The following is a 26,293-nucleotide window of genomic DNA, read 5'->3' on the forward strand; positions in this document are numbered from 1 at the left end:
TGTAAAAATGCTCACGAAGCTTGAAGTACACACAAAGTAAGTATTTTAATGACACAGATTTCTTTTATTATTCAGCCGACAACAGTGTAGTAGTTAGAAAAAAGTTCTTCTCCTTGCTTGATGTCTCTGAGAGCAACAAGGACTACACACCTTGGGTGGCTGTAAGAAAAGGAAAAGCAAAATATATGAAAGTGAACAATTGCATGTCCCTTTGAATTTTTTAAATTCTTCATGGCAAGGAACTAAAACAATGGCTCTGTCCAGATTACTTTTGGGAGTAATATGCATAATGCAGGCCCAGGAGCCTGGAAGAACAACACTGGGATACAGACAGCAAATATAAGCAAAACCAGTATAACTGCAAAAAAACCAAAAACCACAAACAAACCTTCCACTCACACAATTACGCAGAAATGAAAAGAATTAGTCAAGATGGAGAAAAAGACACACAGACAGGAAGCAAAGCTACAGCAAAGTTCATGGAGCAGAAATCATTCCTCTAGACACGCCTACCCACAGGTGCTAGCTGGCTAAACCCACCCTCAGTCAACACCACCCAGAAAGACAGCTCCAAACTGCATCAGAGCCCTGTTGCAGTCTATGGAGATGGGTGAATTCTTCATAAACCAAGCTGAAATCAGTAGCTGGCAGTCTCTGCTTAGAGAGATTTAGGACACCGCCCCCCCCCCCCCCCCCCCCCCCCGCCAAACCTCCTTTAAGTAAGTGACCATGCCCTGAAGCTGAAGTATCTGTTCAAAGGAAAGCACATTCTTCTGATGCTGATAAACATGAACTTGAAGAACAGCATCAACCCAAATAGTGCCCACTACTAAGAAATTGAGTGTGAGGTCATTTTGAAACAAAACGAACAACAACAAAATGTTAAGCAAGTACTAAGAACTCTTTTACATGACAGAAAAAGATTCAGAAACCAGATTACCTACGTTGACAGCACTGTAAGTATCAATATCAAAACAAGCAGCTAGAAGCAGATGGGATCTTTTGTCTAGTGGCTGTTCGCTGGCAGAATTGATTGAAAGACCGTATTTTCTTGGACAGATTCCAAGGAAGAGAGAAAAATTCCCCCTTCCCGAAATGGTCCCATAGCTTAGCTCTGCTCACTGCACTTTCACCCTTCAAGTACAGCATCCAGGCTTCCTCCAAGTTCAGTCTTACCACTTCTTTTATTAGCGTTTATTTACTTATTTGCAGACTACAACTGCATCATTAACCTTGCCTCAACAAAGTCTAAGTTGAATCAGAAAAGCTGTTTTTCCAATACACACCATAACTTTCTCCAACCAGATTTTTTAAATAGCTCCAGAACTACATTAAATGTCTAGATGATCTGCTTTAAAACCCTTACACATCCTCTAAATGAAGAAGATTACTTGGTTCCTGAAGGTAGCAACTGGACCAGAAGCACAGTTTCTTTGGTGTGTTAAATTCAGGACCAACATTACAACTTAACGTACAGCTTCAAAGTTATTCTTGACAACATCCCAGTACAGGACTCTCAATTCCAAATGTATTGTCTGTCCTTGTTGTCCATACTGCTTCTTGCACATATTCATTTAATTGTCACTTTTCTGAACAAAAAAATCTGAGAAAGGTTTCCAAGTGTTTTAATTTCTAAAAGAGGTGGATTCTCAGAAATGAGGATATTGTAATTGTGTAGTGTAACTAAGTCACACGACTTTATCCTGCGTAGTACTTCACTTGCCTCAGTACAAATTAATTTTAGGTTTCTTCTTGCAAATTCATTTCCTTATTCCTCAAACAAGCAGAAGACCACGGGAACAGGAGAGCAAGAAACCTATATCTCAACTACCTTAGAAGGGCTTTGGTTAAGGGTGGCTAACTACATCCGAAATACATAGTGAAAAACAAGTACTGACATACAAGCAAAATATAATCAGTGCTTTATGGGATTCAGAAGAATCACACCGTAGTGTAACAACTGCTTGTAAAACCATGTCTTCAGAGCTATGCTGATCTTATTTGTGAAGATGTGGAAACAGGAACAAAAAGAAATAGTCTTGTAAATCACTTAAAATTAGTCTATTCAAAGAGCTAACTCTTCCATACAGGTGCACGCATTTGTGTAACATCTTTATATGGAATAATGTTATTCTTCAGCCATGTTTGTCTTGTGTTGTTTTGTGGTGGTTTTTTTTTTTTTTTTTTTTTTTTTACACATACAGTAAGCTTTGTATCACTATGAGCTCTTTGACTCACTGCTAACCTCTCTATGTTGTGGCTGTAGACGATGTTTGGAAGATACTGTTTCAGTTCTACTGGAAAGTATCCCGGCACATCAAACTCCTGATAACACACGTTGGCTGCTTTTTCTAGAAAGAAGAAGAAAAAAAAAGTCTCTAGGACGATCTTAGCTAGGGTTTAGAGATATGTAAAAATATCAAGTGTAGTGCTGCAGAAGTACCAGATGTTTCATCAAGCCTGAAAACCATGCCTCTGTTGGGAGCTACTACACTCCTCTGAAGTCCTATTTTGAATTTACACAAGAGATAACACAGTCAGCTACAGGAGCTTTAATTCATCCTTATCACATTAAACAGTATGACCTGATTATCAACACGTATATGAAGGGGCACAACTTGCAGAGTGCCAGGGGTAGCTTACAACATTGCTAAATGTTGTTAATACACAACATTTGCTTTTACAGTTAAAAACATCCAGAAAAGAAATTTCCTGGTGGCAAAATACATCATAAATACAGCAGAGAGAAAATCACCATCTGTCCAGCAGGAAGAAGGGAATTTTCCTTATATGGACACTGGATCTGGAAGAAACAGCTTCATGGGACAGCCCTTTGTCTCTGTGCCAGTCAACACCTGGTTCGCTACTCCAGCAACCTTTCTGGGTGCTACTTGGAGGCAGGGTATCTTCAGTGTAATGCAGGCTCTCAAAGCCACTTACAAGCTAGGGATGGTAGCAATTCAACTTTCTGTATCTCACAACCATTCCCATAAGTTATTTATTCCCCCGAACCTTAAGACCAACACATACTGTGTGAGACAGAATAAATAAGTAGTTCCCTTCTTCATGTCCAACAGCTAGATCATATCAGCAGTTTCCCAGATTTTGCACATAAACATAAGGAAGTCTAAAAAAAGTATTATAGTTCAAACTGAGCAGTGATAGACTCTTACTGTACATGCCACTGTGTGTATGGTTTTCTCATGAAGCCTGCTGGAACCATACTGGGGAATGTGATCTGCAACTCTGTGTATTGCCTCAGCACAGCAGTCCTTCGCCAGATATTCTTTCCCACCATCTCACATTTTGGGATGTGTGCCTTTCATTCTACGTACCAGGAAGGAGACTGGGGGAGTCAGTGAGAAAAGCATAAGGATATTTGAAGTGTTGCTACACTGAAGGATTCTAACACCCAGCCGTCACAAAAAGCCTCAGAAACTCTTTTTCCATAAGTGCTTATCTTGTTTTAAACAGCAGTATCATCCTCCAAGATTAGTGTCTGATTCTCTGTCATCCCCAGAACAACTTACATCCATAAAGACAAACTCAAGCCTGGAAAATTTACCTGGCAACTTACCATGTGAGCAGTTGTTGACATACTGTCCCACCGCCAGTGGGTTTTGCAGGGCAGCTGTGAGCCAGCTCTCGTCACTCATTTGAAATGGGCCAAGTTGATCTCTCCTGCTGCAAGACCTGAAACAACCAAGAGTGTTAATGTGAATAATTGCTCCTTCACTTAACAGGTTATCTGTACTTCCTCCAGTAGAAATGGCCACAGTTGCTGGGTAAAGTTACAGCTGTCCAAACCACCTGGGAGACAACACTGGGGTGGGGTTGTGTGCATGCAGACCAACACCTTGATGATACTTTAAAAAGTGCATTTAAACCTCCAACATAATGTGTGGTATCTTTCAGACTCCACTGGAAGAACCTGCACAAAACCACCATGTACCATTCCCGAAATCCAACGTCAAACATTACCATTACAGAAGTGTCAACACATCTCGCTCACCTCTAGAGATGTGAAGGCTCATTATAATATCAACTTCAAACTCACTCCCAGAATTAAAATCTGGTATTAGTGGGTATTAGTAATCAAATTAGGTATTATTTTAGATCATTTTGCTTGTTATTAGATTTTATTTCCTTTCCATCTCACATTTAAAGACAAATTGCTACAAGTTGTATTTTAAGGTAAGCTAAAACAGTCCAGGCTAGCTGCATCAGGGGCAGTTCAGATTGGACATTAGGATAAAGGTTCTTCGCCATGAGGGTGGTCGGTCACTGGAACGGGCTCCCCAGGGAAGTGGTCACATCACCAAGCCTGTCACGAGTTCAAGGAGTGTCTGGATAACACTCTTGGTCATATGGTTTAGTTTTAGGTAGTCCTGCCAGGAGTAGGGAGTTGGACTTGATGACCCTTATGGGTCCCTCCCATTGTGAGATAGTAAGTATTATTATTAGGGTTACTGCTCCCTTCTTAAGTGCTGCTCCTCCATACAGCGGAGCCGAAGTTACCAGATTCACCCTGTTCATATCGGCAAGTCCATATAGAGGGTTTTTGGGTTTTTTTTTAATCCATTAAGCAGATTTGAATAACAGCTCAGAAGCATTTAAAAAATTTTATGCTACATCCTGCTCCTATTAAAACTATTTTCTTTACAGGAAACGGTCTCTGTACATTGAAACGCATCTCACTGGCATTACAGATAAAGACAAGTACGTAACAGATCACATCCAGCAGCTCTTACCCTTGTGTTGTTTGCATTACAAGATACACATAGGTGGATAATATTAAAATCTAACTCAATTTAGGGTAAGACAACAGGGAACTGAGACTATTAGTACCACTGTTTTAAACCAGTTGAATGACAAACCCCTATTTCTTTTGACCGCTTACCTGTACACTGATCTTGATAGTCCTTTATCATTCCCATCAATAAGGACACCATCTATGCACCTAAAAATAAAGGGATTGCCAAGGGACTGGAAAAAGATGGGCTCATGCTTTCTGTATACTGTACCTGTTGCAAGACAGATATGATTATTTCAGAAGAAAAGAAGTTAACTGTCAGAATGGGCTTACAATATCACCCAGCCCTCTCCATACAGAAACTCAAAGGAGACAGAGGGGGTAGGAGAGAACTCCTCTCTCAGTTAATGACATTAACACTTGTAAACTTACAAGCTTTTAGACATATCTTTGTGGGATGCAAAAAAAAAAAAAAAAAAAAAAAAAATAAAAACGAGCTGAGATATTCCAGAGAGAGAAGCCATTGAAGGAAATCATTGAGGAGAAGGCCTATGTCCAGCATCCATGTGAGAGGTAGGTAAAATCCCAGCCCACTGGCCTGCTTCAGAGCAGAAAATGTCATGTGACATTTGTTCAGGAAAGCACACCTGAAGGTACTAAGCTATTTTGTTACTACTCCGTCAGGACTTTGAAAAACACACACAGACAGCAAAGAACCTGAAACACCCCCCTCCACCACCCTGATTGGAGATTTTGTTTGGTACAGGAGAGAGGAAAATGCCAAACCAAGAACAGACAAATCATTTCAGCAAACCACGTCACAAATCCGTGGACAGGATTTAACCTGCCCTGGGTTCCAAGCACAGAAAAGTGACAGCAGACTCGCTTGCAACTTTTCGTGACATTGCAGTCCTACGTCCCTCACATCCACTACACCTTCAGCAACTCTCTGCAGAAATCCTTCACTGCAGTCTCACAAGAAGCGAGGCAAAGGCCCCAACAGCAGTCTGCGCTCACTGCCAAACAAGCAGGAGAGCACTGACCTGCTCTCTCCACAGGGTCCCTTCCCCAGCCAGCAGCCCTGCAGTTTCCTTCATACTCCTGAAAAAGGAAAGCATTTCAACAGCTCATCCTCTTGTTTTGCCAGATGAGCTGCTAGAGGAGACTCTTGATGAGCCTACACTCATACTTAGCATGTGCCTGAAATTTGAAGTGAGCAGCAAGGTCGCAGGCTCATTCCCTGTGATTGTCACTTGACTGTTAGTCAGTTTAGCAGTCAATGGCAATTGCCAGGCACTCCTGCTTTGGCACGGCAAAACACACACCGCTGCCCGATGCTTGGACTGGTCCTGATCCTGCAGTGCTGGCAGAAGCTAGAGACTGCATGCAGGGAATGACTCTGTTGACAGACGAAACAGAAACAAATCCAAAGCACTTCAGCAGAGCTGTCCTAGCTTGGCCATACTGACAGAATTACAAATCTTTTTAAGAAATGTAAGCAAATACAGTTCCAAGAAATGAGGAACAGAGAAGTGCTGATTTTCCAAGCATGCTTCTATGGAAGAGAGTTCCACTAAAAGGTTTTACTTTCATTCTCCAATTTGTATTTTTGTGCTTTGAAAAAGTTCATAGTCTTGTATGCTGATCTGTGTGGAAATCTCAAAACCTCCTTTTTCAGATCCTTATCCAAAACAGAAACCCCGAAGAATTAAACTGTATTGTTCATCTACTTGAAATTGCTCCCATACATTTGTGTTTAAAGAATCTGGAACAACTTTTCCAGCAGCTGAAAATATCAGATTTTGAAAGTTTTTTTTTATAAACAAAATTACACACACACACACCCCCAATATTGGTTTGCTTATTTCCAAAAGAACTCTAGTCAGGTTATACAGATATATTCTCATTCACCGTAACTTGCAATTTTGTTAAGGAATGACAGAAATAAAACCCGTAAAATAAAGATTAGTGTGGAATGGAACTTCAGTATTCTATAATTAGATGGTTAGAAATCCCATCTAACTTAATCAGATAAAAGAACATTCCATTACCAGGATACATGGATACAACTGTCCCTTTTGGTACAAAGCCTTTGGTAACAAAGACTCCAGTTCCAGCAGACACCAGGGAACTTCGGTCTCGACTAATAGCAAACCCTAGTGTATTCAACAGAACTTCCTCTGGACTAAACACATGTTGACTCTGTTGGTTACATGAATTTACTTTTGATCGCTTCTGCTCAACAGTCAGTAATTCCATATATTTACATTTGATTTCTGGAAGTAAGGCCAAAATATGTGCGTGTCTACTGAAGTCATTTATGAACAGAGCTTTAAATACTTTCAGTAGCGTTTCAAAGACATCTTCATCAGAGATAATTTTGTCTTGGGAGCTTTCGGGAACATATCGGAGAGTCCTGTAAAGAAAAAAAACACCCTTATTTTAAAATTACATTTTTCCTAAATGAAATACATTTTATTTAGGAATACATTTTACAGCAGCAACTTACAGGCACTGTTGTTTCAAACAAACCCAAACTCTGAAGAATATTCTTTCATACCTGTCCATCATCTGGGTATTACAGCAAGGCAGGTAGGTTAAACACCACTGAACTCTCAGTGACAAACATACCAAAAATCAAATATACGTGATTACCAAAGTTTATTAAAAAAAAAAATATGCATAGTGCATTACACTTTAAATGAGGCAAGGACAAACGTTATGCTGACTAGGGAGATTTTAATTTATGCTACTTTTAACAACGCCGTACTCACTTAAATTCAAGCACTGCTTTTACCTTTAAAAGGAGGGCAAACGCGTCTTGCTGAAAAAAAGAAAAACCTAACCCATCCAGTTGTAACGCTGAATACCATTTTAAAGCAGGCAGGTACTAAAGTTTCGCGCCAGCGAAGCGGCACACAAGGCTGAACCCCTCCCGCAAAGCAGCCGCCTCCCAGGGAAACACCCGCGTCAGCTCCCGAGAAGGGGGAGCGGGGCCTCGGCGGCGGCTCCGCGCCCCCCCACCCCCCGAGGGGAGGGAGCTCTCGCCCAGCTCCGGCAGCTCCTCCAGCCCGAAAAACCCTGCGCCAGGAGGCGCCGCCGGCCGCCACCTCACCCCGCCGGAGGGCAAAAAGGGCGGCGAGACGGGCCTCCCCACACCGGCCTCGCCGCTGCCCGCTGGCGCCCGGGATCTCCCCCTCGCCTCACCTGCGCTTGCGGCGGAGGTTGAGGGCCAGCCAGGGCACGAAGCGGTACTTGTAGGCGTCCCACCGCCGCCGCAGGGCCCGCAGCATGGCGGCGGGCGCCCGCTGCCTCACGGCGCCCGCTGCCTCACGGCGCCCGCTGCCTCACGGCGCCCGCTGCCTCACGGCGCCCGCTGCCTCACGGCGCCCGCTGCCTCTCTCCAGCCGCGCCCGCGCAACCGCCCCGGCCGATCCCCGCTCTGTACGCGCGGCCGTATTTGCGTACGGAGCTGCCATTGGCCGGTGGGCGGTGAGCGGCGCGCGGGGCGGCCAGCGCCCGCCGGGCCCGCGCTGGGCCGGCGGCGCGTGCCGTGGCGAGCGGTAGCCCACCCGTGAGCTCGGGCATCGCCGAGGAGCGTGAGTGACGTGCGTTTTTAGGGAGCCGATGCCTACTCACTGTCGCGCGGCTGCGCGCTTAACACCCGCGGAGGCGTGACGGCAAGCCAAATTTTTCAACATTTACTTTTTCTTAAATTCATTTTTAAGAAGTTAATTTTTAAAATTACGGTTGACACAGGTAGCGGAAAGAGCCTTGTACAGGTAAACAAAGTAAAACAAAGCCCACGTCCGCCCGCCCTCGGAACTGACTGACCCGAGGGGGCTTCCTCAGGCTGACCGGGCGGCTGAGGCGCCATCTTGGCCCCCTCCCTGGGGCAGGATCCGCGGGGAAAATGGGGTGGGTGGGCCGGCCACCCGCGGCCGCGGGGAGGAGGCAGGGCGGGAAGCTTTTTAGTGCAAATGTATAGGGCTGTTGGTTGATGAGATCGGGCTCAAGTGGGGCTGGGACTCCTTGTTCTGCCACAGCTGGCGGCACAGGGAGAGCCGGTTAACCGTAGGTAGTATAACGGCATGGTGTGTTTGCACCAAAAAAGGCAGAGCTGCAGGCGCTGGAAAAGAAAAGTCTTGTCCCGTGGGTGCATACCTACACGTGTAAACACACGCACACCTCCCTGTATCTAAATAAGGTTGCAGGCCCCTCCCCTGTTTTATTAAGCAATCAAGAAAGGCAAGATGATACCAAAAGGAGATTTAAAAATGATCTAGAAGCAGCAGTTGAAACACGTCTCCTTGACAATTCCACATCCAGGAGCAATCCCAGCACTATCAGATCACCTTTCCAAAATTATCCTGCACCTGCCTCTAGCGATGCTGAAGACTGTTAGTGCCTCAGATGATCATAAGAGGAGGGGATCAATAGCCCAGAGCTGAAACCTGTTACATTTCTGTCCGCGCTTTTGACTAGTATTTGGCCCTGGCGACAAGGAGACACGAGTTGTGCTTTGTAGCATCATAAGCAAATGCATCTTGAAAGGTGCGCAGCCCGCTTACTGGTATGAAGCGGTCTGCAGCATTTACTGCAAACCTAACAAGCCAGACAGAAGGGATATATTGCAAATCATGAGCATTTACGACTAGAGTGCTCATGGGGTGGGGACATAATCTCTTTTGCTGCCACATTCTACCATAGGTTGTCTGTAAAATAAACAAACAAATCTAGTGAAGAAAACAATCGCTCAGCAATTGAGCTTCAAAAATTAACAAAGGTCCCCAAATCATTCTTCACAAATCATTAAGTTAAGATATATTAAGATAAGGGTAATGGTATCTCCTTGGCTGCTGTTCTCCCTTCTCTGCTTGGGTACCTACTTTCATAAAACTTATCTTTGGATGCTGCTCCTTACCCTGCAGTTTTAGTTAAAATCTGCCAATGAAGTCAAAAGTTACTGGGGAAAAAAGGACAGAACATGACAGCATGTATCTTACTTTCTGAGGAAACTAGTTTAAAAAATAATCATATGGAACTAGTGTTTGAGAATTGGTTTTGGGGGGAACAGAGAAATCAAACCTCAAACCACTGTCAAGGCTTACAGTCCTGTATCTGGACCTAAACTTTAGCCAAGGGTTTGGGATTTTGAGAGGCAGCCCCACCAGAGCAATGAAACAAGCAGAAATAATTTCCTGTCTCAGAGCCTTGCAAATGTTTATAAATGGCCTCTTGATTTACTTCATATTCACTTTAATTGTATTGTTGGCCTTGCACATCTTTTCAAGAACAGGAACCGAGTGATGATACATTGCAAACAGGAATAACTGAGGGAAGTAAAAGTAAATGGCACAGTGGCCGCCTCAAAACGCATTCCTGCCATCTTCTGGACTTTCTCGGTAATGTCAGGGAAGAAGGGTCTCGATTCACAGCTTAAATTCTGGATTTCAGCAGCTGTGTGCCACAATGAGAAAACAACAGGCACCTTTGCCACAGTATATGCATATTGTGGCTCTTAAAAGCAAGACTGTTATGTTCATGATTCAGGTCAGCAAGGAAGACTTAAGCAACGAGAGAAAAGTCAGTAAGGGAAATTCAGTGTCTTGGGAGGTGGGCAGAGTCAGGTCAGAACAGCCACAGATGTTAAGTTGCCCACTCAGATGATGAAGGCGAAATACATGATACTCGTGATGCTTCGGCATGGTCTGGAAGCAATCATTACCTTTCAATGAGAACTCGCAAAGATGAAACACTATCAGACTTCAATCTACGACTGTCATGGAGAACATGGAATGTAACATTTTTCCATCAGAGAAAACCAAAAAAGGAAAGGCTTACTATTTGCCTGTGAAAGAACTGAACATGCCCTTTGCAAATGAAGATGTTTGGTTCTGTAAGTAGGTGTCTTTGACATTTTCTGCCAACTGCTGGGGTCAGGTGATCTCTGCCATCTCTTGTTCCTAAAAAGGAGACTGCAACCTTGTGATTACCACACAGTATTGCAAGATTCAGGTGTTTGTGGTGGGTTGGCCCTGGCTGGATGCCAGGTGCCCACAAAAGCCACTTTATCACTCCCCCCCTCAGCTGGACAGGGGAGAGAAAATGTAACAAAAGGCTCGTGGGTCGAGATAAGGACAGGGAGAGATCACTTACCAATTACCATCACAGGCAAAACAGACTCGACTTGGGGAAAATTAATTTGTTACCAATCAAAATCAGAGTAGGGGGTAATGAGACATAAAACCAAATCTTTAAACACCTTCCCCCCACTCCTCCCTTCTTCCCAGGCACAACTCCACTCCATTTTCTCGACCTCTGTGGCTCAAGGGGACAGGGAATGGGGGATCAGGTCAGTTCATCACACAGTGTCTCTGCCACTTCATCCTCCTCAGGCAGGATTCCTCACACTCTTCCCCTGCTCCAGCATGGGGTCCCTCCCACAGGAGACAGTCCTCCGTGAACTTCTCCAACATGGGTCCTTCCCATGGGCTGCAGTTCTTCACAAACTGCTCCAGCATGGGTCCCTTCCATGGGCTGCAGTCCCTCAGGCACAGACTGCTCCAGTGTGGGTCCCCTGTGGGGTCACAAGTCTTGCCAGCAAACCTGCTCCATGGGCTCCTCTCTCCACAGGGCTGCCAGGAGCCTGCTCCAGCACGGGCTTCCCACAGGGTCACAGCCTCCTTCGGGCACCCATGGGGTCCTCCGTGGGCTGCAGGGGGACAGCCTGCCTCACCATGGTCTTCCCCACGGGCTGCAGGGGAATCTCTGCTCTGGCGCCTGGAGCATCTCCTCCCCCTCCTTCTTCACTGACCTGGGGGTCTGCAGGGTTGTTCCTCTCACATGTTCTCAACTCCTCTCTCCAGCTGCAGTTTCTGTTGTGCAATAACTTTTTTCCCCCGTCTTAAATATGTTATCACAGAGGCACTACCACTATCGTTGATTGTCTTGGCCATGGCCAGTGGCAGGTCCATCTTGGAGCCGGCTGGCATTGGCTCTGTCGGACACAGGGGAAGCTTCCAGCAGCTTCTCACAGAAACCACCCCTGTAGCCCCCCCGCTACCAAAACCTTACCATGCAAACCAATACAAAATTCTATAGTAAATTAAATAAAGAAGATACATTAGACTAAATTTATCTTTTATTTAATCCCTGTCATATATTTTACTTCTTAACATTTCAGGTAGTACATTCTTCTGTATTTAAAAATCGGATATTAGAATTTATCTGAAGATTTCTGCTGCCAATTTTTGCTGGTGAATTGATGTTTGTCTCTATTTGCAGAAACTCAATTAATGGAGACTATGAAGAGAACGATCCTTCAAAATGTAGAATTTAGTAGTTACAAAAAAGGCTACAGAACACTTGAACTTAATTTTCAACTATCAAAAAATAGACTAATTTTTAAAATTTTAAAAACATGGGAGAAAAACAAGCAACTGAAACAAGCCCTATCTTTGCAATACCTATTCAGATTGCCTGAATAAGGAAAGGCTTATGTTTGCTACTTTAAATCACAAGCAACAGAATCATTTCACTCAAAAAATAGCAGATTAACTTCCAAGGTACACCTCTATGCCTCCAGAACTGATCTAACCAAATCGGCTCATCTGGCTTGGTAATTAATAGTTACATTTGCACTACTGCAAAATTTAGACATTTAATATTTGATCCGAGGGCATAAGCAAGTGAGGTTGACAGATATATTGTTGTGAGAGAAGTTCCTACCTTTATTATTAAGAAAAATTTAGTGTTTGTTGCTTCCCTTTATCTAAGCGTTCTTTACTGATACACTTAAGATATACATGTATCAGCCACTACTCATTCATATGTGTCTTTCAATATTAGAAACTAAGTCTTGATATATTGAGTGTTGCATATGAAATCATGTAGAAACAGTGAAGTCTAAAAAAATGTTACATCAGTAAACTGAACGTGTTCACACTACAATAAGCAAAGGACAAAATTTGTTCAAAAACTTTTATTTACTATAAAGACAAAAAACACCAAAATAGGTACAAATTATACTATATAAAATTGGTTCAATGGGGTAAAAACTTTTAATTAAAATATCTTGATATATTTAAAATAACAAAGGATACAATGAAGCCAAATTTCTTAACCCAGAGATTTCTGTAAAATTTGCTTGCACAGTAAGGTGCTAATAGAAGTTAGCCCTTAAGCCCTGGAAGTCTTAGGAATCAGTCACATAGCAAATATAATTTCATTGTGAAAGTGAACTTTGGTAGAAGAAACTCTATAGGACACCTGAGGTAGTAGAAACTGGAATAAACAGCAGTAGACGTTATTTACAACTTAAGTACCAAATAACATTAAGAACACAAAAAAAATAATTACACAATACAATTTTCAGTCCAGCTTTGATCCAAAGAAAATAAGAATATTACATCACATCTGCATTTTAAAAACACCACAATTACCAGCAAGCTGAGGGAAACGCAAACGCACGCATTTGGACACCTAGAGGCAGTTTAAGTTTGAAATGTGGTAGGCATGGTGATCTACAAAGTAATACTGATTAGCTGAGGTTCATCAGTTTATACAGTTTGCATTTCCACCAGTAACAGTATTAATCTGACAACTGATCTTCCAGTACATGAATTGGCAAGAGTGCATCCTTTAAAGCTTGCACATAAGAAAGACTTGGAAACAATCTTACTAGAACGAGAAATTCTAAGTGGTAAAAAAAAAAAAAAAAAAAAAAGTCAAGTACAAAACAGTTAGAGCTACCAAACTTCACATTTCGGTATTATTTTAACTCTTCAAAGTCTGCCAGTCTTCCAAAACAAAGGAATGTAAAATTTCCAAAAGAAACACATTCACAACTAATGACACTGCTTTTTTTTTATATTAGTATGAGCACTATCATTCCTGTAAACTTATCTTTAAGATGTTTTACTTCCAATTTGTATTGTACATTTTTAACGTACTATAGCTTATTTAGTTTGTCCTGAGTCTTTGAAAATAACCAATTCTATTTCAGTCCAACAATCCAACTGGCTTCTGAAGAGTTAAAACATGAACAGTATTTTTTTCCAAATAGATTAAACACAATCAATATTTGATTTAAAAAGATCCCCTCTTAAAAAAGCAAAAGAAAAGCTGCCATTTTCCTTCAGAATTACATGCATCAGAATCTAATAACCTGCCTTTAAAATAAATTTAAAAACCTGTTTTAAAAAAACACACCTGCTAAAAAACACAAGTTTTGCACTACAGGTGAAGCTTTACTTCACATTATACTTTATCTTGCTTTTCAAGTCCAAGTTTGTTTCTTGTTAAAATAAATACCTTTCTTATGGTAATATTTTTAGCATTTTCAAATTAAATTATCACTAATGGCTACAGTAAATAGATGATGTATGGCAGAAGGAAAACAGCATGTGAAAGTTATTATCAGTAGAGAATATGACCTCAGTTTTGTTACACAAAAAATGAGATTTGCTCATAGTTGGCACCTGCTCCCGCTGAAGTATAAAGATGAAGTCTCCCATAAACTTTAATGGGAGCTGGGGCCTTTGACATGAAACTTCTCTACACAATTTCCCAGAAGAAACTGCTATAAGAAAAGAAGGCTCACCAACTTTTAGCATGATTCAGACTAAGTTGTTCTTTGCAGAACAATCTTGGTTTTAATGTGGGTTTTTTTTTTTTTTTGTTTTTTTTTTTTTTTTAAATAACCTATACTATCAGAGCCTTCAACACTGCTTTGTTGAAGATAGCATTTTTTTTCCAGATTTCCAGCAAATCTGTTTTTAAAACTCTTGTGTCAGCAAGATGTTCCATGACACTTATTGCATCTTTTTCTAAAGACTATTTTAAAAGATCACCTTTCCCTGAAAGTTAAAAATACAATGAAAAAACCCTTTAATTTCAAAAGAAATTACATGGCCAGCAGTAAATGCAGTGAACCACAACTGCCTGCTCTTACTTTAAGGAAGGCAAAATGTTTTTTTAAAGTATCCATCAACGTTTGGATTTGTTACTCAGAGAACTTTATGTAATTAAAATGGACAGATACAGAACTTCCTTTTAACCAGTGCTGAAAACTAATTGCAGAATCCTCTGCTTTCATCTACATGATGTGAAATGGAACAGTGAATGCTATATTAAAATAGATCCTGAGCCCCTCAGCTCCTAATATTGCTGAAAAAGTGCTCCAAATAAAATAAAAATCACTTATCTGCTAAATAATCATGCAGATTTAAGGAAAAATGCTTTTGTGTTCACATAGAGCCAGATGTTTGAAAAGGCACAGTTTACTAATCTCTGCACAAATTGTGAAATGTTGCATACTGAGCTTAGGTAAAGATCTCGATTTGTCAATCACATACTTAGGTAGGGTCCTCCACTGGCCTTAAGTCCTTGATGTATCTATCATTAAGGCCAGCAGAACAATACAATTTGCTGTGCTTAACTGCACTGCAAGACAGTTATGGTATATTCAGTAGCATCTTCTTCAGTATATCAGCCTTATACATAAGTAGCTACCACGTAGTACGGAAGACTGGGTGTTTCAGCAGCTCCCTTGATGGGGGTCTGTCCTGAGGTTGAAGTTCTAAACATCGAAGAGTCACATCTTTCAAGCCAGGAGACAGATGTGTAGGGATTGATGGAGCAGTAGTTGCACTAGCAATCTGAACAAAGGGAAAATAACTTTTTAGAAGTCAGTGATTCTTAAGTCCCCTCTCCTACCCAAAAACCCTTCCACAAGTTGATCATTTTCAGGCCATGAGTTATATTTATGAGCTTTTCTCCACTTAGCATATTTCCTACTGCAGTTTGAAGATTACATTACTGCTTCCATATTATAAAATGGGTCTTAAGTTGCCCTTATACCTATTGCTTTTCACAGTCTGCCTCTCTCCTTGCACTTTTCTTTAAATTTTCTTCTTACAGCAAGATTCTGCAGTGACCATCTGCTGAGCAAGCCACAAGAAAAGCTCTTATGCCGTACATATGGGTATTCTTTAGTCTACTAGTTGCCATCACTGTTAACTGGCATAAGCCAACATGGAGATATATTAAGCTGAGTGGTGTTACGTTATGATACGTTAAGCTGGGTATGCTCTCTTGCATTTTCTTTGCTGTATTTCTGCTACCACCCCAAAGGGCAATCTTTCTCAGATAGACACAGATCAATCCCCACCAAATTAATTTTGATCTTCTCTAGATCAGGTTAAGTGAGGTGACTGAGAACACTAGAGTAGCACCATCAGGTTCACAGACACAGAATCAAGACAATTACATCTCTTATCACAAGTGATTTGTACTTAATTACAACATATTTGAATACTGCTGTTCTAGTTCTGTTTAGTGGAAACACTTTCTTCACTGATGCTAGTGAAAATGCTAATAATCACTTTCTTCACTTGTGGCAGTATTTTCTTCATTCATGCCTACAGTTCAATTGAACTTTTAGAATTAAATATACCTGATTGAATTTAGTAAGAAACATGAATGCCTAAATGGATGACCTAGAGAAGGGAGGGGCAATATTTATATATAGCATGGCATAATGGTAAATATCTTTCAGCAAAATCTGAACATTGAACATCAGGTTTTTACCAAAGGACATTCCCCACTCTGAGATATGAATACACACATAAATGTTTTATGGTAGAAAAACTTCCTTTGCTCCCGTATTTTACAGGATTGTAAGAAAGAGTTCAAATCTCAGCCTTCTGCCTAGAATCAAGATCAACAGTATTCCCACATTTTTTTGCCTTTTACACTAAGTATCTATATCTTACAAAAGAGCTTTTTCTGCATATTATTGTGTTGGTAGCTGTTTGGGTTTTTTTAACAAGCAAGTATAATTATGTTGATAGCAGTATTGATTTTGTACTAACAGCTCCAATATAAAGAAGAGCTATTGCAACAACCCCTACTACTTGTATACTTTTCTAAAATTCACATTGCTGTATATGAAATTAGTCTTTTGTAGCATATTGGTAGCAACAAAGCACCTCACCTTAAATATCAGAGCAAGATGATTGGAGTGTTTCTCTGCATTCCAGGGAGGTTTAGCACAAGCCATTTCTATAACAACACAGCCAACGCTCCACACATCACAGCTCCTACCATATTGCTGACCTCTCAGAACCTGAAGAGACAGACAGACCAAAGCTCAGATTATCCACTTCAAAGTCTCTTAATTCTAAGTAATTTAGATGCAAAAAGTATCATCAACCAAATGCATTCTGATTAACATTTCAGGTTGAGAGAGTGATCAGTGGTGTGAATGCCATAAGATTTATACAGCTGTAGAGAGCTAGTAAATAAAATGCCTGATCGAGGGGCAAAGCAAGGTACCTTGCAATAGTAGCTTTGGACCAAATGGTCATTTGGGCCTTAGTAGCAATACTTATGATAGATAAAACATGTAACAAACTACCTAAACCAACTTTGGCAGCGAGAAAGAAATGTCATTATCATCATGTTGGAATCATTCCTATTCTTTAGAACAAGTACATTTAAAATATATTTCAAGCATTTACAGCAATTTTCTGGATTTTGGCTGTATGAATTAACTTAAAGAGTTCAAACAAACTTTTTGAAGTAACTTCCAAAATGGGTTTCTTACCTCCGGTGCCATAAATGCAATAGTTCCCAACAACTGTCCCTGAAACTCCCCAGCACCAGTTCCTTTTGATGCCAACCTGGCTGCAGCTCCAAAATCAGCAATTCTTAATCTATGACCTGTGCTGTCAATTAGCAAATTGGCACCTGTCAACAGCATAATAAAATTACTGCTAGCTGGCTTTCTATTAAAGGCAAAAGGATGAACAGACACTCTTCCTCACTCCATTTTGAAACTATAAATAGGTTGATGTTCCCCCCCTCAGTATAACAGAAATCTAAAAAATCAAGGACAAAGTCTAATAATGTCACTTTTGTGTTATGCCTGAATGATACTGCACACAGCTTGAGGCTGTCAGAGATACAGAGAAGCAATCAAACTTTCAAAGTAGGGCAAACACAGGATTCTGGAACAATGCCTGGAGATGGAAAAATGAAAGAAAATGGTGACCTAAAACCCTGGAGGTTTTCATTGCCTGCAGGTCCCTGTGAAATTTAAACTTACTTCACCCTTAAGCAACTCTGAGTTGTCTTGGAGTGAGTTACAGAGTAATTGAAAGTTCTCCTATTTTAAGAAGAAATATTAAAGACAAATATTTGCAATTGCTATATTGCTACTTATCTGGATATCTCTCCAGTTCATGGACAGCTATAGTGACATTAAAGGGAAAAGTTTATTAAGACTGGTATTTCCCAATGAAGTCCACATTTTGCTCAAACACCGTACCACTGTATTTATGTTCAACTAGGATGAAGGAAGAAAACTCATCACAATACTCCTATACATTAGAAACCTGACCTCTTTTATCTTGGCTTGCTCACAGATTTTAGTATTATTTCAGTGTAAATATTTACATTAATTTAACTAGCAATCTTTAAAGCTATATGGCAACTTCATATTTTATTTGAACCAATTGAGAAAAACAATTTTTCTAAACTATTGGCATAGGTAGCAAACATCCCCAAGCACTGGATATGAACATTCTGATTAATTTCAGTAATTAGAAGTTCTTAAGAATGATCAAACCCAATAGAAATACCACTCTTGAGATGGTATTTGAGAGAAGCAAGAAGTCTCAAGGCAAAATAGATGCTGCTTTCTGAACATTCCTTTTTAAAAGACATTCTACGTAATTCTCACCTTTAACATCTCTATGGATTATCTGATTCTCATGGAGGTAAGAAAGGCCACGTAGTAGTTGTTCTGTGTAATTAATAATAACTGATTCTTTGAAGGCTCCATATTTACTTAACAAATGAGCAACTGAACCCCCTAGAAGATAAAAAATGTATTTTATCAACACTTATATTTTGTATTAGTAGAATGCAGCACTGCCTCCTAAAATTGGAACTTGGTGTTGGTATTCCTAATTTATAACTAGATTCCACCCCACCCCCCCAAACATTACAAAGTTTCATAGGCAAAAAGTAATATACCTGGTTACTTAATTACTTTCTACCTAGAACTGTACACATTAAAGACATTCTCTTCATGCTTCCTCCTAATTTTATACTTCCTTAAAAGAATGTACAAATACCTTAGTGTACAAAGTACTGTTGCTGAAAAAAAATACATATATTTATCCACATTTCACATTAACATTTAAGCAGCAGAACACTAGCTTGCTTTGGGGCAAAAGAATACATGCAGCCTCCAGTAAGCATTCCCTCTGAGGATCTCAATTTACTTTTGTTACCATCCAAGTACCAATATATAGAAGCAAGTAGACAAGCAAGGAAAAGGAGTGTCTTCCTCTGTTTTCCACAGCTGGTATATAGATCCTCAAGATTTTGGATTTCCGTTGTGCCTTTCAAAGTATTCTAATATAACCTGGGCTTGAATGAGGTAAAGACAATTCCTGACATTTCATTACCTAAATAATATTGTTTCAGAAAAATTATAGTTAAATAAAGTTAAAACACCCTTAGTTTTGAGAAAATATTTTCTACACTACTGCTTGTAATAACATACTTGGGCTTTGCTTGTTAGCACTCTGGTATTGCTAAGCAGTTTCTGCCAAAGAATGTAAGTTAAGTTGCAATGCTTTCTTTTATAAGAAATAAGAATGTATAAAACATCAAATCTAGTCTTGATAACTGGATGGCAACAACATATAATCCCGTTCATAAAATTAATAAAGCTCCTTCTTAAAAAAAAGATATAGACTTTCTTGTCCCTGCTGTATAGTATAATGAAAAGATTTCACTATTTGTTACTAAATTACCACTCAACACATTTAGGATTTGAAGATGTTTTTCCTGAAGTATGCTGCTTACTACCTACTATTAGACATTTATTTTAAGTTCTTAATTGCCTTTGCACGTCACCTCGCACAACTTTTATGAAAATGCTTGGGACAAAAACAAGTGACAGGTATTCCAAATTTTCTAGCAAAGTTATTTTTAATAATAACTTAAAGTGAAGTGCCTGTCTCAAGTTTCTAACTCCTTGATTAGATTCAGAAATTGAGGAAAAAGTAGTAGGAATTTTTATTCAGGACTTCCAACTGCTTTAACTGTATGACAGATTAGGTATGGAAAATTCCAAATAAAAAAAAAAAAAGAATGCACCAGTAAGAATATGACCACTTAAACTGTTCTGTAAGTAGACCTTTATACTGGTTACCAACAGGAATGAAAACACAAATTTGCAAACTGAAGTGATGCAAAATGCAGTATGAAACTACATAGTTCAAGACACAACTGATACTTCCATTTTCTTTGGCACAGTAATTGTTTACCTGCCATCCATTCAATAAAGAGGTTATAGTTGCTCTTCTCACATGTAGCACCCAACATTCGAATAATGTTAGGATGGTTCAGATGACTCATCATCCTTATTTCTTCTCTTAGTGCTTCAACTACCTCTTCTTGCTCAGATGATGTGTTCCTGACATATGTCACCTGTTTTGAAATATGTTATTCAGACTCACATAATTACCAGTGCCATAACCCCCCTTTTGGTACAGTAACAAGAATGGATGGTTTTCCATCCCTTTTCTTCATCTGGAAATAGCAAGTATTCTTGTATCTCAAGCCCCTTCTGCTGAGAACATACCTCCCTGTTAGACAGTCATAGAAAATTAAGAGTGATCGTCTGGGGAAATACCAACAAAAATCTCTCCCAGTATGGAGTAGGGAAACTCCCCTCTTCACTCTCCTGCTTAAACTAGGATTTTTTTTTTTCTTTTTCAGATGTTGAAGAAAAGAAGATAAGGCCTAAAATGGGATTCTGACAGTGTTGTTATCTGTAAGATTTTTAACAGTTTAACCATACTATCTGTTTCATAACTAAACATCTTATCCCAGAAATTTGATGGGGGTTGGGGGACAGGGAAAGCAGATCAGAAGTCCTGTAATGGAACTGGAGCCAACCCCAGCTCAGATCCATAGTAAGTCTCAGATAATGGTATGCTGCAGAGAATTTCCCCTGGGCCTCAGAATCATCAGTATCATCTCTCCAGGAGGAGCCTCAAGGACTACATGGACAGTCCTACTCCTTCACAAGGAAGACAGTTTCAGAGGAGAACAGCTGATGACGGGTATTCTTTCCCTGATGAAATGTTTTGAAATTGCTCAATTCCATAGGTATAAGTTCATTCTAGAATTAATAAGAAAATGTGGGGACTAAGATTTTCTCTGTATTGGTATCACTGATCCAGCTAGGGCACCTAAAGCCCGAAAGATTTACTCACATCTAGAACCTTCAAAAATCTTAAGCATGTGCATTTGAGCCTGTTTTCTCAGTCATACTTCTGTATCTGTTAATTTCAATATTAAAAATACTTGGCTCAAAGCTGGCTGTTGGATCAGAGGAAACAAGCATTAAACTACATTTCCTCCACTTAAACTGTTTTAGGAAAAAAAGTCTCGACAAGTAAGGGGAAACTACTTTTAACAGCTACCTTGCAAAGAGGGCAGTAAATTGGAATCAAGAGATCTGGGCTCCATTCCTAAATGTCACTGTTTTATGAAGGTGATAAAAGTAAAAATGCATTTGAAGAACTATGAAAGAAAATGGGCATATAAAAACAATTTACAGGTTAGGTTTGGGGTTTTTTTTTCATGTTAAGAACTGAAAAAACCCTGAAAATGTTATGTTAATACCCTGCACATATAGACTTTTTATTATGTATTATGTGAGAACACATGACAGGGAACAGAGGAAGCAAGGAATACAAGAAGTCTGTGAGGACAGAGAGCTTTTATATTTAATATTCCAAAGAAATACTGAAGAACAAGCACAATATATTCAAGAAAGTGAAGTATTTGAAGTATTTACCTGTTTTACAGCCATTAATGTCCCTGTTCCTACATCTTGAGCTTGATAACAGGAAGAGAAAGCTCCAAGACCAATTTGCTGACCTTTAAGCCATTCTGCATCTTCTCTATAATGGTGTTTTGCTTTGGTATGTCCAGGGAGGGTTTCTGGTGTCTGCAAATTGAATTCCAAATCAATTCCATGTTTACTAGCATGCATATAAAATGTAGACATTCTGGAAGGTTATGAAATATCCAAGCTTATGTGCTTCTCCTCTCCCTTACAGTTCTTTGTACTGTATGTTATACATGTTTCAGCTGGGACCAGAACACCAGTGTATTCCATAATCCACATACTCCTACTGTATGCAAGAACAGAGAGCCTCCTCTATGTTACTTGCTGAAGGTGAAAGGCAAGATTTAAGGACACAAACAGGAGCAAGCCTTTTTTCCTGTTCCTGATCTCACATCTAATTAAGGTTTTAGTTAGCACCTATAGTAAACACGACCAAAATCATGTTATTTTCTACTTAATTTATTTCTCCCATTTTATGCTTCACATGTTGTTACCTCATGCAAAGGACCACAAATAAAATACTCCTTTCTCTATTCTTTCTTATTGTGCTTTTGTCTACTTGCAAACAAGCATCTTTCTTCTGACTTCTAAAGTATCTCACATCTCTCTCAAGATGTGCTGACAACAAGATCTCTTACAACTCTGCCTTTTCTTTCAGAAACTAGTTTGGTTTTGTACAATTGCCTTCAAAGTAAATCGGTACAGACTCAGTACAGTTCTACTGCTTAAAACCTTTGTCCTCATTTCCTGGTTTCCCCACTTTTACACTTCCTTCTTTGCCATTTTAAAAGTTGGTACATGACATGATGTTTCTCTTCCAAATACCTTCTCTAAGCTTGTTAATAACCATGGAACGATTCTGTCAGCACCCTCAACTGGCAGACTGTTTATACTCCAACTCCTGCGACAGGGTATTGGGTATCTTTACATTTTATATAACTTTGGAAATATAACAGCACTGCTTTATAAATTCAGTGAACCTTAGTTGAGACTTACGCTAAATTCTCATATGTATACTTACATCCTGCTGAATGATTATGATATCTTCACCATTTTCAACCTGTAGCTGGGGAATTATTGGCAGGGCATCTTGAGATGCTGACATTGCCATAGCAATAGCCAAAGCTTCCTCCTCTTCAGCCTCCATCTTTTCCTTGCATTTTTGATTATGATTTACATCATCTTTGTAAGTATCATCATTTTCTGCCCGCTCAGGAGAAAGAACTGCAACTTCAGACTTGAATGTAACTGTGCCATCACTTGTTGGCATAGAGGCCTCCAGCAGGTCCTCAATACTGGAATTGAGCTCTGCATTAACATCCAATCGGCATTTTTCATCTACTGGTGTGAACACTGTCTCTTCACTTGGTATAACTGCACTGCTGCTACTACTACTGTTGCCGTCACACTGCGAAATATCATTCAGGTCAAGTGTCATACTGGTTTTTAAGGTTTCTCCCTGCTTGTTCACATCACTGGGGGTGGGTCGTGATGGCTTTGGCCTGTGTATGTGACTGGATGGCAATGGCCTGGCTTGGGTGAAAACTGGAGAAAGTTTCTCTGGTTCTTTATTTTCAGAACAGTTTCTCTGAAACTGCAGAGAAAGTTTCCGCTGTGTTTGAGGAGAAGGTGAGGGGATTTTGCAGGGAACAAATCCCTGAGGTCTGAGTTTAGAGACATCTGTTACAGTTCCAGCTGGTACAGATGGGCTTGAAGGAGACAGAAGCGTTGGGAATAGTGACTGGGAATGACTGGATGAGGGAGAAGAGTTCAAACACTGACTGTGGGGTTTTCCTTTTGTTTGAATGGCTGGCTTTGGTTGCTCAGTGGTTACTGATGAAACAGGAAGTCCCACAGCAAGGGCAGCCAGTGTCTCAGAAAAGTCCTCTGGACTGGCACTCAGTTTTTTGTCACTTAAACCTTTCCCACTTTTCCCTGATAACTGGACAGTATTGTTAGGAGTATTACTTTCTGTAGCTTCTGGAGAGTTATCTGGTACAGGTAGCTGCAAAAAGTCTTCATGTTGACATTCCCCAGAGTGCATTTCTTCCATGCCTAGCTGGATGGCTTCTGCAATTTCCATTTCATCTGCTATTGCCATCAGACGTCGACGCATCCTTGCATAATGAGTTGAGCTTGTCACACTCAACATTTCTAACAGCTTTACAAAAACATGGGGCACTCTTGCCACCATTCTTGCTGCGCTCAAAAATACTCTCCGCGATAGTTTACCAACCATTGAGTGGGAATTGTCAATTGACTGCAAGGCGAAAGTTAAGAGGGAGAGAAGTTTCTTATACCTAAAAAAAAAAAAAAAAAAAAAGAGATGTTTTATACACTGAGATACTCTAGGTAACTAGTGCCAAGAAAGCCATTTCAAGACAATGTATTTAGCTGTCAGTTCTGCAGTAGAAAGGACACTTATTGCTGCACTGCTGCTTCAAAATTGATTCACAGGTCAAAAGTTTTTAAAAAAGGCAACCATTTACTTGATAAAGCAAGCACACTTTTGCATATGAATATATACTACTCGTTTACCAGAATTAGAACAACTATTTTTTTTAAAGAAATCACCAACACCACTTTCAACTACAAACACTAATAGTCACAAAGTGTAAGCAAGTACCTGTCTACTATGGTATCAGCCTGTGAAACATCTCCACAGATAATGTGGGGATAAAATTCACCAGGAAATTCCAACAGAAGTCTGTCTATTAGACAAAGTCGCCCCAGTAGTGCTTGCCAGTTGCTAGATTCAGTTTGGGTTCCGAGAATACAATTTAAGACATAATCAACACCACCAATGCCAATGGACCCTATAAAAAAAATGGTAAAATAAGTATTAGGTATGTCCACCATCTAAATTCTGATGTAAATAAAGATCAGAAATGTATCATACAGGAATACACATTGCGTGCCCAAATTACCCCCCTCCCAAATTGCTAAGAGAAATACTGTTCCCTTTGCCATGCTAATATTGGATAAATCCTGTATTAAACTTAAAATACTTCAGTATATTTGTTTGTAATTATAATTCAATTATATATGAAGAGCTACTATTACCAGATTTAAGTATTTCTCTCCCAACTGCCAGCTCGCCTGCTTGGCCTTTACACATCTCCAATAGCGTTGAGACTGAAAGTTGACTTGTTCGACTGTAAGAAAATAAAACCAAAAAATAACTCTTTTAGCAGATGCTTTCAAGGAAAAACATTCTAATCATTATATTTCAATAATCATTAGCTTGAAATTGTGTGTAGAAAATTTCATATCACTTTATTCCAATACATTTCTATAATCCTCTATCTGTAAGCTACCAATAGTTGTGACATGTTTTACATGGATACTTCCAGAAATGTCATGTCTATCACTAAGAAATAAACAAAACCCCAAATAGGACTTCATCCTCTTGCAACAACAGGCCAAATCCAGGAATTCAGCAACACAAGGAGCAGTTCTATTTCACTTTTCCTTTAACTTTAGATATTCTATTGCTAGACTATTGCTGAGGCATCTCTAGCTGCAGTTTCAGAAGAAATGCTGCTTAGGAACTAAACCTAAAGAGACAAAAAATAAGCTGGTAGACTTCTGCATCGAATTTACAGTACAGATGAAGAAATGGTTGGTCTGGCAGAACAAACAGGGTAGCTTGGGATGGGAAGAAAAGTCCTACTCAAGCCAGAAATGCCAAGGGAATTCACTCAGAATAGCCATCTCCTAACATCACACTGTGAAATAAAAAGTAGAAGTGTTACATTAACACCTTATGGCACAGATGTACAACAGCTTTTATTGAAGTAGGAAACATACATGATTGGTACTTGCTGACTGCTTAAAGATGAGTCCTGAGAATTAGACTAAAGCAATATCAACTGAGATGGAGGGGATAGCTGATGACTGCACCTAACATGCTCCTTTATTTTAAGAGGGGGGGAAAAAGGCCTTGTAAAAGCAGAGTATCATTTAAGATCTCTAAGAGTTGGAGAAATACAAATCAAGTGCCTTCAAAACCCACATCTTTCAAGCTTTCAAGTTTGCTGGTAGCAATTAGACTTTTAAAAAAACACAATAAATTTATACTTATGATCCACACATTTTATTTCGCTACCAACTATAAATGGTCTCCTAGTTCCACATAAATAGCAACAAATGAAGCTTCAAGACATTTTAGTAACAATCCAAAATAAATCTGAAGTTTATGAGACACCATACCTGTTGGCATCTGCACATTTAACTAATATCGTCTCTACAACTGGCTTGAGAAGTCGCTGTAGTTTAGCCCTCTCTGCTAAAGTATGACAGGGAGTATATACCAGCATGGCTCTTAAAGTTTTCTAAGAGAAAGGAAGAAAGCAATACATACAAAATCAAATTAGCTACATGTTTAAAATTTTTTTTTTAGAGAGTTGTAAATAGTTTTATATAAATCGCATTCAAAGCATCAGTGAAATGTTCAAAGCATAAATAGCTTACTACATATCACTGTTAGAATTAGTCATGTATTCTTTGAGATTGGAAAGAACCTAGTCATAGAAGTAGTGTTAATACGTAGCACTGTAGCAAGCATTTCCTTATATTTGGCCAGTGGAGCCATGCCA

General features: G+C 39.8%; 3 protein-coding genes across 10 annotated transcripts in view; 1 reads left to right on the top strand and 2 right to left on the bottom strand.

The window, feature by feature from the left end:
* The window catches only part of MIER3 (MIER family member 3), a 32,860-nt gene extending 29,289 nt beyond the window's left edge, over positions 1-3,571 (top strand). The window contains exon 16 of the transcript XR_007505044.1: positions 2,687-3,571. The gene's annotated coding sequence lies outside the window, so the exon portion shown is untranslated. The remainder of the gene's footprint in view (positions 1-2,686) is intronic.
* Positions 27-8,135, bottom strand: SETD9 (SET domain containing 9). Of its 4 annotated transcripts, XM_049794808.1 has the most exons (6): positions 7,961-8,135; positions 6,805-7,169; positions 4,901-5,024; positions 3,578-3,693; positions 2,246-2,351; positions 27-159 (listed from the first exon to the last, which is right to left on the bottom strand). In XM_049794808.1, the coding sequence occupies exons 1-6, from the start codon at positions 8,044-8,046 to the stop codon at positions 72-74; spliced, it is 885 nt and encodes a 294-aa protein (XP_049650765.1). In that variant the 5' UTR covers positions 8,047-8,135; the 3' UTR covers positions 27-71. The 4 variants fall into 4 exon arrangements, with proteins under 4 accessions (XP_049650765.1, XP_049650767.1, XP_049650766.1 ...); XM_049794810.1 differs by lacking the exon at positions 2,246-2,351; XM_049794809.1 differs by lacking the exon at positions 27-159 and having other exon boundaries at positions 1,226-2,351; positions 7,021-7,169.
* A 4,587-nt stretch (positions 8,136-12,722) lies between these two features.
* The window catches only part of MAP3K1 (mitogen-activated protein kinase kinase kinase 1), a 63,189-nt gene continuing 49,618 nt past the window's right edge, over positions 12,723-26,293 (bottom strand). For 3 of the 5 annotated variants that reach the window (XM_049795543.1, XM_049795546.1, XM_049795544.1), the window contains exons 11-20: positions 25,908-26,029; positions 24,759-24,850; positions 24,322-24,511; positions 22,717-23,995; positions 21,642-21,794; positions 20,101-20,263; positions 18,501-18,632; positions 17,364-17,506; positions 16,752-16,883; positions 12,723-15,414 (exon numbers count right to left, since the gene is read on the bottom strand). In XM_049795543.1, the coding sequence (XP_049651500.1) occupies positions 15,265-15,414; positions 16,752-16,883; positions 17,364-17,506; positions 18,501-18,632; positions 20,101-20,263; positions 21,642-21,794; positions 22,717-23,995; positions 24,322-24,511; positions 24,759-24,850; positions 25,908-26,029 (2,556 nt within the window). In that variant the 3' untranslated portion in view covers positions 12,723-15,264. Of the gene's footprint in view, positions 15,415-16,751; positions 16,884-17,363; positions 18,009-18,500; positions 18,633-20,100; positions 20,264-21,641; positions 21,795-22,716; positions 23,996-24,321; positions 24,512-24,758; positions 24,851-25,907; positions 26,030-26,293 lie in introns of those variants that run through there. The other 2 variants (XR_007505102.1, XM_049795542.1) reach the window with 2 other exon arrangements.

Source organism: Accipiter gentilis, chromosome Z, assembly GCF_929443795.1.
Source record: "Accipiter gentilis chromosome Z, bAccGen1.1, whole genome shotgun sequence".
In the NCBI taxonomy this organism is placed as follows: domain Eukaryota; kingdom Metazoa; phylum Chordata; class Aves; order Accipitriformes; family Accipitridae; genus Astur; species Astur gentilis.